Source organism: Rhinolophus sinicus, chromosome 16 (genome assembly GCF_057876585.1).
Source record: "Rhinolophus sinicus isolate RSI-liver-muscle chromosome 16, RSI-T2T, whole genome shotgun sequence".
Taxonomy (NCBI): domain Eukaryota; kingdom Metazoa; phylum Chordata; class Mammalia; order Chiroptera; family Rhinolophidae; genus Rhinolophus; species Rhinolophus sinicus.
This window is the reverse complement of record NC_142516.1, coordinates 35,232,657-35,246,796: the sequence shown is the minus strand read 5'-3', so window position 1 is coordinate 35,246,796 and position 14,140 is coordinate 35,232,657. Positions and strand designations below refer to the sequence as shown.

General features: G+C 32.6%; 1 protein-coding gene across 7 annotated transcripts in view; it reads right to left on the bottom strand.

Annotated features, from left to right (window-relative positions):
- AGTPBP1 (ATP/GTP binding carboxypeptidase 1) overlaps positions 1 to 14,140 on the bottom strand; it is a 149,934-nt gene that overhangs the window by 81,030 nt on the left and 54,764 nt on the right. For all 7 annotated transcript variants that reach the window (XR_012495819.2, XM_019750135.3, XM_019750132.3 and 4 more), the window contains 3 exons: positions 12,301 to 12,338; positions 8,748 to 8,956; positions 7,025 to 7,202 (listed from right to left, as the gene is read on the bottom strand). Coding sequence is in view for 6 of the 7 variants with exons in the window: in XM_019750135.3 (XP_019605694.3) it covers positions 7,025 to 7,202; positions 8,748 to 8,956; positions 12,301 to 12,338 (425 nt within the window). In the remaining variant the exon portion in view is untranslated. The remainder of the gene's footprint in view (positions 1 to 7,024; positions 7,203 to 8,747; positions 8,957 to 12,300; positions 12,339 to 14,140) is intronic.

Sequence of the window (14,140 nt, the reverse complement as noted above, 5' to 3'; positions counted from 1 at the left end):
GGATCTTTCTTTTTTCTTAATGTAGGTGTTTACTGCTATAATCGTCCTGCTTAGTACTGCTATTGCTGCATCCCATAAGTTTTGGTATGCTGTACTTCCATTTTTATTTTTCTCGAGATATTTTTTTATTTCCCTTTTGATTTTTTTTCTTTGACCCACTGATTCTTCAGAAATGTATTGTTTAATTTTGCAGCTTTACTCTTGCAACTGATTTCTAGTTTCATACTATTGTGGTCAGAGAAGATACCTGTGATTTCAATATTCTTAAATTTGTTAAGACTTGTTTTGTGACCTAACACATGACCTGCCCTGGAGAATGTTCCTTCTGCACTTGAGAAGAATGTGTATTCTGCTGCCATTGGATGGAGTATTCTGTATATGTCTGTTAGGTTCATTTGGTCTAAAGTGTCATTCAAGTCCATTATTTCCTTACTTTCCATCTGAATTATCTATCCACTGTTGAAAATGGGGTACTGAAGTCCACTACTATGAATGCATTATCTGTATCTCCCTTCAGATCTATTAATGATTGTTTAATATTGTTAGGTGCTCCAATATTGGGTACATATATGTTTACAATTATTATATCCTCTTAATAAATTGATCTCTTTATCATTAATTACATAATGACCTTCTTTCCTCTTGTTACAGTTTTTGACTTAAAGTCTATTTTGTATGGTGTAAGTATAGCTACCCTTCCTTTTGATTTCCATTTGCATACAGTATTTTTTTCCATTCCTTCATTTGCAGCCTATGAGTGTCCTGAAAGCCTAAATGAGTCCCTTGTAGGCAGCAGATAGTTAGGTCTTGTTTTTTAATCCATTCAGCCATTCTAAGTCTTTTAATTGGAAATTTTAAGCTATTTACATTTAAAGTAATTATTAGTAAGTAAAGACTTACTATTGCCATTTTGTTTACTGCTTTGTGATCATTTTGAATTCTCAGATAACTCACAGATCTCTATGTCTCTGGAAAATTGTGTTCCTTTGGTAGTGTCATGTTTCCTTGATTTTTCATTTCTGAGGGTTTTGTGTTGATGTCTGCACATTTGAGGGCACAGTCACCTCTTCCAGCCTTCATGGATTGGTATGTGGGGGAAGACTTTCACCTGAAGGTGGTTGTGAGAGCACTGACTAGGTAGGATGCAGCAGTCTCTGTGTAGCTCCATAAATGGAAGTCAATGCCAGCGTAGATTATGGGGGTCTTCTGTGGTTAATACTGCAGAGGTCCTGCGGGTAACAATGGTGCCTACAGCAATTGAGAACTTCAAAGGCAAAAAGTTGCTGAGTTTTTCTTGTTCTCCCTCCTAGGATGCCCACAGGAGGAAATCCTAGCCAATGGGATTTCTCTTGCTGCCTCATCTGGTATGCTGGCACTCAGACATGTAGCACAGCTAGGGTCCTGGAATGAAGCACATGCAAAACTACCACAGTGTTTGGGTCCTGGGGCACAGGTGCACTTGCTGTGGCAGTGGCATTGGTGTCTCAGGTGCGAGAATGTGAAGATCTCTCGTGGAAAAGGGTCTGGGTCTCTGCGGCTTACCGTAGTGACTCCAGCTAGAGTGAGATGCAGCACAGCATGGGCCCACAGTGACAGCTCCATCCCTGCTGAGTAAATTCAGCAGGTGGGACTCCAGGCCGTTGTGTCACTGGGATCAGTTTTGGTGAAGACTTGGGAAACCTTGATAGCAAAGGCTACAGATGTCCACAGTGGTGATACTTACTACGGTTCTCCGGTTCTCCTTTTCTGGCTCTGAGGAGAACCCCACTGGTGCTGAGATGCTCTGGGTTGGGGAATGGAGTAACGTATACAAATGCTTCCCATACTTTTCTATGGGGCGATCCTCAGTTTTTGTGTTCTGCAGTTTTTTAGTGCTTCTTCAAGGTAGTCCAGAGCTATCCCTGACATATTTTCATGGATTTATAGCTGGTTGTTTATTTTTTTTATTGTATTTGTTGGGGAGATGACCACTGAGACCTCCCACCCCTCCATTATTTTGCTGACAACACCTTCTTTAAACTCTCTTTGATTTCCATATCCAATGTGACTTATTTTAGCAAATATAAACTCCTCCCTATCCCTCATGTATCTGTCCTCCTCTCCTCCCTTTTGGTAACAGAAACTCTGAGTTTTCACGAGACATTATATATCCCAGCCTCCCTTGCAGTAGTTACAGTTCTGTGAGCAATTTTGGCCAATGATATGTGAGGCAAAGTGGTAAATACGAACTCCAGGGCACATTCTTTACACACACAAAAAAAGGAAAGAAAGAAACATGCCCTTACCATTTTCTTTCATTACCATTTTCTACATGTACATGAGGAAACCACCAGAGGAGATGATTAAAAAAAAACCAAAAAGATTCCCTCTGAGGACCTAATGGAACAGAGGTTTACTGCCCAGAATTACTGCCCATCTTCTAGAAGGATTTATGAGAAAAAGGAAAAAAATCTACCTTGTGGCAGTGTAGCAAAGGAGCTCTGGAGACATAACCCATAATTCAAATTCTCCACTTACTAGCTATTTGACCTTAACCAAGTTACATGAGTTATTTATGTCTCATTTTCTTCACCTATACAATGGAGAGACCCACTCATCGTGCTCTTATGAGCATTAAAGGAATTAATATATGTAATGTGACAAACACAGAGTGTGTGCTATAAAGATGTCTGTTAATACCATTGTCGCTTGAGTGACTGCAGTACTATCCTGCGTCACTTTGTAATAGCAGCTCAGTCTGTCCTAACTAATACAGTTACCAAATAGCTTTAAATTCTTTTGAAAATAAACAGCAAAAAAATAAGTATTCATATTGCACATGGTAACCTGGGTCTATTTATGCAGTTAGTCATGAATAAACAGGGGAAGAACAGACATCTGGAAAAAAACTGTTGAAAAAAAAGAAAAGGAATTAATTCAGAAAAGCCAACTGCAAACAAGAAAGATGACTATTGAATAAGGAGAAAGGAAAATGCAGTTCAGCATCAGAGAGAAAATGTTTTTAATTTCTAATAAAGCCTTTTAAACATTTTCCTTTATGTAGTATTTTCCTTCGGTTTTATACTCCAAATGTGATATGCCATGTTGCTTAGGGTAGGTATCTGAGATCTTCTTTTCTATTCTAATGATCCGATCTTGTACCATTATCAATAAATAATTATTATAGCTTAATTATACAATTAAAATCAAGGAATAAAAATCATTCCTTGTTAGTTTTCAAAGTGTCCTTGATTCATTTATAGTAAAAACAAAAAATCTGGAAGACACCTTAAATGCCTATCAATAGGAAACTAGTTAGATAAATTATATCTGTATGATATAACAAAAGAAATGAGTCAACACTTTTTGTAAGGTTTTACAAAGTACATTCTAAAGGGTTTACTTTGGTATTGCTATCGCTCCTATAAATGTGATTTACTTTCCCTTTATGTTTTCTAACTGATTTTTGTTGATATATACATAAAACACACACACACACACACACACACACACAAAAGCTACTGAATTTTATTCACTTATCTTGTAAATAGTACTTCATTAAACTTTCATTTTGCCTAACATCTTTTATAATTGATTTGCATGGATTTTCTACATGGACAGTAATATCCTAAACAGACATTAACCAACTTTATCTCACTCTTAATGATTAAGACCTTTCCTTTCCCTATGTTACTGATTTGGCTAGAGCTTTCAAAATAATATTAACTAATCATGGTTGAGAGAAGCATCATCTAACATTTCATTACTATTTGTGATGCTGGCTATTGATCTAAGTTAGACAATACTCAGCTTGTGTGGGAAATATTCCTAGATTCCTAAAGAAATTTTACTTGGAACTAATAATGATTTTTATTAAATCTATTCAGGGCATTTACTGAGATAATCTTTGATAATCATTAGTTTTCTTCCTTTGACCTACTGATGATAAATTTTATTAATTAAAGTATTTTATTACAATGAACTTACTTTCTTAAAAATAATCCTTACTTTGTCATGGTGCCCTATACATGTAAAAGCTGTTCAATTCAATTTGCTATTATTTTAGCACTTTTATGTTCATTTTACATGAATGACAATGATCTGTATGTAGGTGGTTTCAGGTTATTCTACCAGGCTTTATTTCTGCATCAGGCTGGCTTTTAAACTTTTCTTGTTTTTCTTTCTTTTTTTCCCCTATGCTCTGGAAAATAAAGCATAGGAAAATTTCTTTAAAGTTGAATTTATAAAGTCATCAGCATTTGGTGTCTTCACTGAAGATAACTTGACTGCATATTCAATTGCGGGTTTTCTACTGCTAATTTTAGTTATTCATATTTTCCTAAAATATTATCTATTTCAATCATATTTCCAAATGTATTCACAGGAGTCATCTTTAGCATCCACTTAGATTGGTTGAACCTCTTCTATTTAATTTGACAAGAACTTAGAGGTATATTAAAATCACCCACTAACACTGTGTTTCTACCAATCTCTCTTTGTTATTCAAATCATTATAGCTTTATCTACCTTTGCTCTAGTTTTTGACAAATTTGCTATTATCCACCTTGTACAAAATAATCTTTGTCGTCTTGTTTTAAACATTTTGTTCTGTATTTATATTTTGTATGGTAGTAATACTTCTGTCTTACCTCTTCCAAGCTGGTAAAAACAGATACACATTTGCCAATCTGTTTATTTTCAAGTTTTCCATCATGCTGTTTTAAGAGTCTTCAGTATGTGTCAGCTACTTATATTCTGTTTTTTAACCCAATCTGAAAGTCTTTCTCTTTAATAGGAGTATTTTATCCATTTAGATATCTTTTCACTGAAACCGATTTGTTGGTTCTTGCTTTGTATTTAGCACTCTCAAAATTTTGTGCTTTTCTATAGCACAATTTCCTTGCTTTTTCTATAGCAGTGATGGATGGACTCTCTCAAGAACTTTTCCAAGAAAAAGAAAACACCATAATTTTATATAGAATGTTGAAGCATTCGTAGTCTCTTAAGTCCATCCAAGGATTCCTATAGTTCAACAGATTTAAGTCTAAGGATCTGTTTAGTATTACATAATGAACAGTTTGTAATGTTGAATACAACTACTCTGCTACCATGTCTTTCTGCATTCTTGACATCTTAATTCATCACTGGCTTGGCTGGAATAATATTTCATGTAATTACCTCAGTCAGGGTACCTGGATAATATACTTCCATACCCTTACATACCTCGAACACATCACCTTCACATATGGAGGGCAACTGATAAAGGTTCAGAAATCTTGAGTCAGAACTCTTTCTTCAAATCTCTGTAAATGCTACTTATCTTCTGGCATTTAATATTGAAGAAAATAAGTCTTGAGGCCAGCTCAACTCATTCATTAACAAATGTTAAATGCATACTTATGTCTCATGCAATCTAATGGATGCTGAGGGTAAAATGAAGAAAAAAATAGTTCTATCTTCATGGAACTAGCTGAAAAAAGTAAAAAAGTAATGATATGGGAGAAAATAGCAAAATGGTGTTTTCTTTATGTGCATGTAGTTGCTATCAGAACCTTCTTTTTACATCTTAATAATGAAGGCTTGTTAGTCAGTATAAATCTCCATTTCTAGTTCAGTGATCTATCAGTCTGAGATGAGTCAGAAAAGGAGCCCTCAGAAAAATATCACCTTTCATTTTTCTCCCCATGTTTGGTGAATTCACTACACTAGAAGTCAGCTTTCTCTATCTATCCATGTGATTATTCTAGACACTGTATAAAGAACACTCTGAGGTATATCCTGTCTTCCTCCCAGTACCACTACCTGGCATTTCATAGAAAATTTTCACCAGCTTTCTACCAGTTAGAACCACTACATAAACCCCCATAATCCTACAATGAGATATAGGAGAGAAAGGGATCCAACTGCTCCTTGACTGTCCCTCTAAATTAGGTGCTAGTGGTATCTCAACTCGAAGCTGGAGATACTGCATTTCATATTAGGGTGAGTAGAGAGTTGACACTCTTCTTTAATCTACGAGTATTCATATCTCTACCATGTTTGTTGCATATTGTATGTTTGTTCCATGAAAATGTTCCTTTTACCTAGTTTTCAGATTTGGTAGATTTTCCCCTATTTTTAAAGTCTTTTGGTAATTTTAAATGGAATAGAAAGAAGAAATAAAATCATCGTTTTTACTTAGCTATCTTACTCAAGTCCCAGACTTTGTCTTAGACTTTTAAACTTTTTAAAGGACGTTTCTGAATAATCAATTTTGACATTTTGTGTAGACTAAACTTATACTTTAATAATTAAGCATTTTAAATAAAATCATAAAAGTATATGCTATGATATTACCACTGATAAATCTGTATCAAGCATAAAATTAATTATAATTACTTGAAAAATCACTTATTTCAAATAATTGCTTTTAAATATAAATAAGACCTTCAATTTTTTTCAAAAGTTATCAACTGATAAGAAAATAGAAATTCTATTAATAGCCTATACTACTTTCTCTTTTCCATTTTGTTAGATCTTATCAAAAAAAATTCTACTTTTCTCCCACGTTGAGAAGTTTAAACTCTTACTTCCTATACTATGTATGTACCTACAACATTATGCAGAAAACAGCAAACAGCCAACTTCTGATAATTCAATGTTAAGCACAAACCAAAACATTTTTGGTGATTATGTATTTTTAACTTTTAAAAAATGAAGTTCATGAAAGAGCTACAAATGTAAGCCCAAATATAATTACCTAAACATTTAATGTTTACATTCTTATACTTTGAAATTTTATATAAATGTCAAATGATGTTCCTATGTGATACTGAAAAATTTTCACAGGTCACATTTATATATACGTAATATCCCACACTTCTTTCCTTAATTACTAGACCTCAGTTTCTTGTATTTAAATAAATATTTGTTAACTAAAATACAATGTGCAAGTTTATTATGTTAAGGCCTTCTTTTGCTGAGGAGTTGGACACAAGTAAAAGAAAAGGTGACTGTCACACAATTCCAAGAACCACTGAAAGCAGGCAGTAGTATGTGGTCCTACCTTCAGGGGGTAAGCTGTAGAGCTGGGCCACAGGTCCAGTCACAGGAATAACTGGCAACTGGAAATGGAAAGAACTTTTAATCGTTGGGAGTGGCAGGCGATTTTTAGGGAAACACTTCCTCATTATCAAACTGGAGGTGTTGACAAGAGGATCAAGGGTCCTGACAGCCAAACATTCCTGTTTTTTAAGAAAAGAAAAATAAATAAATAATGTGCCTTTGGTGAATAATTGAACCAATTTTACATTACTTCATGAAGTAATACATTAATAATTTTCAAGAGACAAGTATCACAAAAAAATAGTACTTTAATATAATTACAAAATAGCTTTGACTATTCAGAAGTTTCCCTTTGTTAAGATCTTCATGTGGAAAATTCAGTAGCGCTATTTCTTAATATTTTAAGTAATCAAAAATCAGTACCATCTTTAGTACCAATAGTCACCAAAGTACTAACTAGTATCTATGAATTACTTGGGGGCATTTAGCAAGCCTAGCACACAAAAAAGAAAAGTTAAGAGAAGAAAAAAATTTAAGTAAGAAAGGTATAAGAAATAAAAAGGAATGTTTTGGTTGAACCTTTCTCAGAATTTTATAAGTTATCATGCAATAATTACACCACTAATAAGTTGGCTGTTCAACTTATAAAGAATAGCCTGAATATCATGGTTGTAAGTTTTAAGAGTCTAATTTGCTGTCGTGGTACCTAATCTTAAGAAGAGCTAATATGTAAGGGTTTGAAACTATGTCATATAACACTATTACTATTATTATTGACAACTGACATTTAGATGGCACTTTTAATACCCTGTAAAATTTTTAATATAAATCTTCACATCTGACCTGTCAAAACATGAGAAATTAAGGCTTAGAAATGTTAAGTGGCATAATCAAAGTCACCCCACTCTTCCTCATATATCAAATATCCACCACTGCCTATATTAGGAATAGTAAAAACAAGAGTATATGATTGATCTAGGGGGAAAAAGCTAAGGGTAAGCATAAAATGTGTGTTTCTGTACCTTTACACTCACGTAGAAAGGGGTGGTATAATATGTTGTGTGTAAGACCAAGAGGGCACAACTGAGATATTATTAACTGGCTGGAATTTTCAAAAAGACAGTTTTCTTTCTAATAATAATAGTCTTCAAAAAACAAAGGGTTGCATTGTAACATCCCTATACCCCAGAGCTAACAGTCTTCTACAGATGCTAGAACGAATCTTGCTCAAGATATTGTCAAGAATGTTTATGCTTACAATGACTGGCAGAAGAAGAATCCCTAACTTCAGGTTTCAACTTTTGTACCTTCTCTGTTTAAAAACGCTCTATGAAAAAGGAAGACATTGAGAACACTCACAAACAGAACTGCCTTACCAATTGTAAAGGATCTATAAACACCTGAAGAGGGAGACATACACAACTAACGTACAGCACATCCTAGACAACATGGCTACAGGGAACCCCTTCCTGCCCAGTGGATGGATTTATTTTTCTCCCTTTTACCTATGGGGGGAAAATCTCACACTGCAGAGATATCCTTTGAGCACTTTCTCCAACTCATTCTGCAGTCACATGTGAGAAATAATTACGCCTTTTGGTTTTTAATTTTTTAAATATATTTTTTAAATATATTTTGAATATTTTTAGAAATATTAAGTTTTCCTAAGCAAATCATATTACTAATACATAATCACAATAACAGGAAGAAAATTAAAAACTCACTTGTGAAGTGTTATAGAGAATTTTCATCCCATTGGCATCAATAAATGCTTTTCTTCCCAACTTGATGTTTGTAACACTTTTTAAACTCTGTAAAATTCCTTTCCGAATGAGCATGTTTCTATGCCGATTATCATGGCGGTGCCAATCTACATAAATTGTTAAAAGGACTTGAACATATCCTCTGTCTACAGCTCTCCTGGCATTTGTTTCTTTAACAAAAGAAAATTGAGAAAGAATATTTTTTAAATGACAGAAGAGGTAGAATAGATCAAATTAAAAATTTAACCACAACACTGTAATGAATTACTATTCTTCTTTTCCAAAAAAAATATGACAACCACATAAATATTTTTTTCTAACAAAATAAATATAAGTTCCAGATGGCAAGTTACAATATATTCCAGAAACATGTACATACATTGTTTTGTGGTTAACAGACAACAAAATTGTCTTTAATGCAATTAGGGCTATATATTTTTAAATGTAGCCCTAATACTAACAAGTTCATGTATTTTAAAACTTACAAATATACTGACTTTGATTATATGACTTTGAAATATGTAAGTCCTTAACTTACTAGCTGTGAATATAATTTTGTTCAAAGCCAATAACATTATTATAACTTCTGTTACAAACTTTGTTTTTCCATTGAAAATAATTGCTTTAATTACCCCCCAGAATTATATGACTATCCATGCAAAACAATGCTACATTAAAAATACTTATACAATTTTCTAATAAATAAAATGTAAGAAACATTATGTAATTAGAGGATGGTACTTTCTGATCATTAATTTTTCAATGTAATAAAAGCTACATTAAAGGTTCTTTTTGTAAATGGTCAATTTTATTGGGATAAAATTGAAATAAATCCACAAATTTGACCTATTTTGTTATTTTTTAAATGTTAACATTTAAGATTATTAACCAAATGGGTGCATTTAAGTAAGATGGCAGTAAGGGAATCACATCACAGTGACATCTTGAGCCACTCAGCACCACATGGGTGGGCCAATTAAAAGAGTACAAGATCAAGTGGAATATCAATCCATCTGAGGTTGTTCAGTTATAAGGAAATATCTATCTCTTCCTAATCTATGCTTACCTATAAAATGACCCCCTGCCTCATGGCATGGACACTAAGATAATGCAACAGAAAAGCTCTGCTGCTTTTATTTGCCTCAAAGAATTACTACAGTTCCCAAATGTGCTAATACATACCAAAAACATAAAGACATTGAAATCAACAACCTTATTAATTCCTCTCTGAAATCATGTTCTGACATTAAAGAGCTGAAAGAGACTCCCAGAGTGGGGAAGGGGTGAGGAGTTCTTATGTGAAAGCTTCAAAACTTCTGTGTCTGGAAGAGCTAGTTTTGCTAAGGCTATGGCTATTTATAACATCAGTTCAATAGTTTTGACTAACAATAGTTTCATGTATTTTAAACGAATATACACAGTTTGTTTACACCATCTGGAATATATACGACTTTAGCTTCTAGATGTGAATATGAGCTTCTTAAAAGACATTATGATCATTGTAACTCCTGTCATAAACTATGTTTCCACTGGAATTCTCAATAGCCTAAATGGCATTTCAGGAAAATTTTTAAATTCTTTATTAAAGATCAAATAAAAAATCTGCCAGTAACTCAAATACAGGTGCTGAATGACCCTTAAGAAAAGTGAACAGAGCTATCTGCAATCTGCAACTGAGCGCAATTGAAACAGTTTAGTAGGAGGTTTTATTCAAACAGTTTAGTAAAGGCGGTTTTATTCCTGTGTTTAGGACACCTAACTCACAATCAGCCTATGTCTCGTCTTCCCTTTCTCGTTAAAATACAACTTAGGTTTCCCTTTACACTGAAGATCTAATCTAGATTCCAGCAATGACAGCTAGGCTGCCTGCCTTCCTGTACTGTGTGCGTACATTCTTTGCTTTACACTCTCTCAGGTTTATTACAGTAGTTTTATTATTCTTTTAAAGTAAATTACTGTTCCCCGTCCCCCCCAAAAAAGAAATCAATGAATGAGAATGCTCCAAAATGTCATAGTGCATTTAAAAATATGCAGTGTGCCACTTAATATTATTTTGCATCATTAAATATTTACCCTATTTAGTGCCATGTGCCAAATGAAAAAAATATTAAATATAAACAAGAGTCACTCTACTTGTCAGTTACTTTTTTACTGGATGGAATAAACAGATATGTTTGCCCACCATCATCCTTTGAAGGAAAAGAAGGGAGGGAGTAAAAGGAAGATTACTATTTAAAACTGAAGATAGCAGATCTCAGTCATCTTACGATAACTGATTTCTACAAAATAATTGAAACTTAAGAGGGTTTTAGTTTTTACTGACTTAAAATTAATGTCTTTGTCATCAGTGATTCTGAAAATTAGTAAGCTTTAGTAAAAGTTTAGTTTTAATAGCTATTTAATCTACTCCAAATCAAAAACATATGCCTATATTAATTTAAAAGTTCATCTTTAAACAATTTGAACCACAAAGGGCACAGCAAAGCAGTGTTACAAATATCTTTTGAAGTTAACCCAAGTACTCTGATCTTGGTCTAAAGTTTATTACATCATATATAAAAACGAAGCTATATGGCTAACCTAACTGAGTATCACACATTTCATTACAAAGACAAAACTGTTCACTGAATTTACATACCCTGGTATATAATACTAATACACCAGGTGATTTTTAAATTTAATAAATCATTATTTTACCAACTATAAGCTATACCAATCAGTCCTGTGCTACTATTCAAATAAACAATTCTGGTCATTCAAACTTAAGGGCAAGCTGGTCTCACTCTTCATAATTTTGGGGGAAAATAACATTGAAAGCCATCAATACAGATCTTTAGGACTAAATGTGGTTAAATAAGATGTTAATCAAACAATCAAACAGTGGAAATGGGGATGCTAATTAAAATTGTTATTTAAAACAGAGATACTGAGTATCTTGGAGAAAAAACATAATGTAGGTAATTACTCTTCAAAGGCAACATATCATGATAAGACACATTTACTCTATGCTTCAAGTTTGAAGATAAATAGTGCTTTAGTTTGTCAGTAAATTTAGTAAACTGTAAATTTACATTAAAAGCCATTATAATGTTATAAATTTGAATTTATGGTAGAAATAAAATTTCTAATAAAAGGGCTCTAAATTAATCATGTGTGTTATAGAGAGAGAGTAACATACTCTTCACAACAAACATTCTCAATACCAGGTTAGCTTCACTTTTTAAAAAAGTATACTTATATAATATTTACGTATTACTTTTCTCTACTAACAGGGATATTTATGTTTTACTAGTAACAACTTAGAAAAAATAAGTCAACCTACTTGAATAAATGATAGCTCAATAAACAGACATTAGTTATGTTATCAACTGTACTAAAAGACAAAATCAACTTTGACATTAAATTATTACAAACCAGCTTTACAACTATAGACTAAATCTACATTTCCAGTTTAATATTGTAGATAAATTCTCAAAAAAATAGTATCTAGTATGTCTAGTATTTAAAAACTTACTTGATTTTAGCAATGCAGCAAGAGTGTCTAAAGCAACCCTGTCAACATGAGAAAACACAAACAACAACAAAACTAGTAAAATTAATCTACAATAGTAAATTCATACAATCTTTTCAGAAAAGTAATCATCTATTCCAAAAGTCATTCCTGTTATGTCAATTACATATGGTGTTTCTCTGTATGCATCTCTCCTTTCAGGTAAAAATCAAATATAAGGAAGATTGAACTATCAACAGAAAAGCACCAAAAATTTTTTTAAAGAAGAAAATTAACAATATCTAAGTTTTATGTCAGAGGTTAAATGAATGAAATCAATTATAATAATTGTATGTGACCCTGACTGAGTTCACACAGGAACGTTAAGAATCATACATAGATCCTGACTCACAAAGAAATTAAAACAAAAACAAGTTTTAACACAAATAAAGCTCAGAACTACAAAATCCTATAGATGTTTGTAGCCACCTAACTATAAAGTATTTTAGCTCTATCAAGCAGTAATCCTAATATTTAAGGCGATAATAAATGTAAAATATTTTGCAATTAGGAGGTTTGGGGAGAAGAAGTAGGAGCCCTTAACATTTTTCAGTCGTAAGGCACCAGTGAGAATAATGAACTTAATTAATGTCTCAAAAACTCTTAGGACAAAGGAATAGCCTAAAAAATTGAAGTTACTTATATTTTCTTTGAACATGAACACTGTTACATACACTGAAATCAACTGCTATTAATCACCTTTAAAAACATATTATATAACATCACTATGGAAAACCTATAATTCGTTTTTTTAAAAAAGAATTACTGAAGAAATGGTTACTTAATTTCAGTAACTTTATAAACATAAGGCTACATACTACAGTACCTCTTAGCAAGATTTCAACAACTATAATTAATTTGCATAAAAATATGTACATTGTCAAACTTAAGCATTTCACTCATCATTAAGCATTTGTTGAATGCCTACTAGATACCAAAGTAGCAGGTTCTTCACGGGTATAAAAGTAGAAAATAAATTTATCCCAGATAATTTTACAACCTAGATAATGTAATAAAACGTACACATCTATGGGGGAAAAAAAACACTCACAAAATTCAAAGCAAAAACAAAGTAAAAGCTGCATATATTAGTGGTAAAGGAGACACAACATTATCAGATGTTGATTAGAAGATTTAAGATGGATATTGGTTCATAGTTACACCTGAAACAATAATCCAGGAATAGACACTGAGCATGTGCTCATTTATAATAAATGCTCATTACTGCTACCCTCTAGAGCAAGTCATTAACAATTATACTTTGTTTTTTTGATAAATATAAACCATTATTTATAACATTTGTAAAATAAGAACAAAAGTATACGCTTTAAAAATATATAAATTCATGCCTGAAAACTCTCAAAACAATGTGAAATTTTGGTAATGGTAAGTTAAAAGTAAATAAAAATTATAAAATTACATGCTAAATTTCCATAGCACTGAATGATCAGTAAGAAACATTCCATAATTATAATTGTGCAATAAAATGTACATGAAACTGTACAATATGGCTTTTAAATTGGTCGAAATTAAACAAAGAACTGAATGGTCTTTCAAGTAAAACAGCAAATTATGAAAAAGATTTGTGTAGCAAGACTTGAATAAATGCCAGAAATTGTTTTAGGTGCCTCCAAAATGTGTTTTCCAGTTTAATTCTTAACATAATCCCAGTCCAGAGAATTGGCACATTTTATGAATAAGGGAACTAAAGATTTCAGATTATAACATGCCTTGGGTCCTATAAAAACTAAGAGATATTGAAACTGAATTTCTCTGTTGAGGAAGAAAATTATGAAATCAGAAA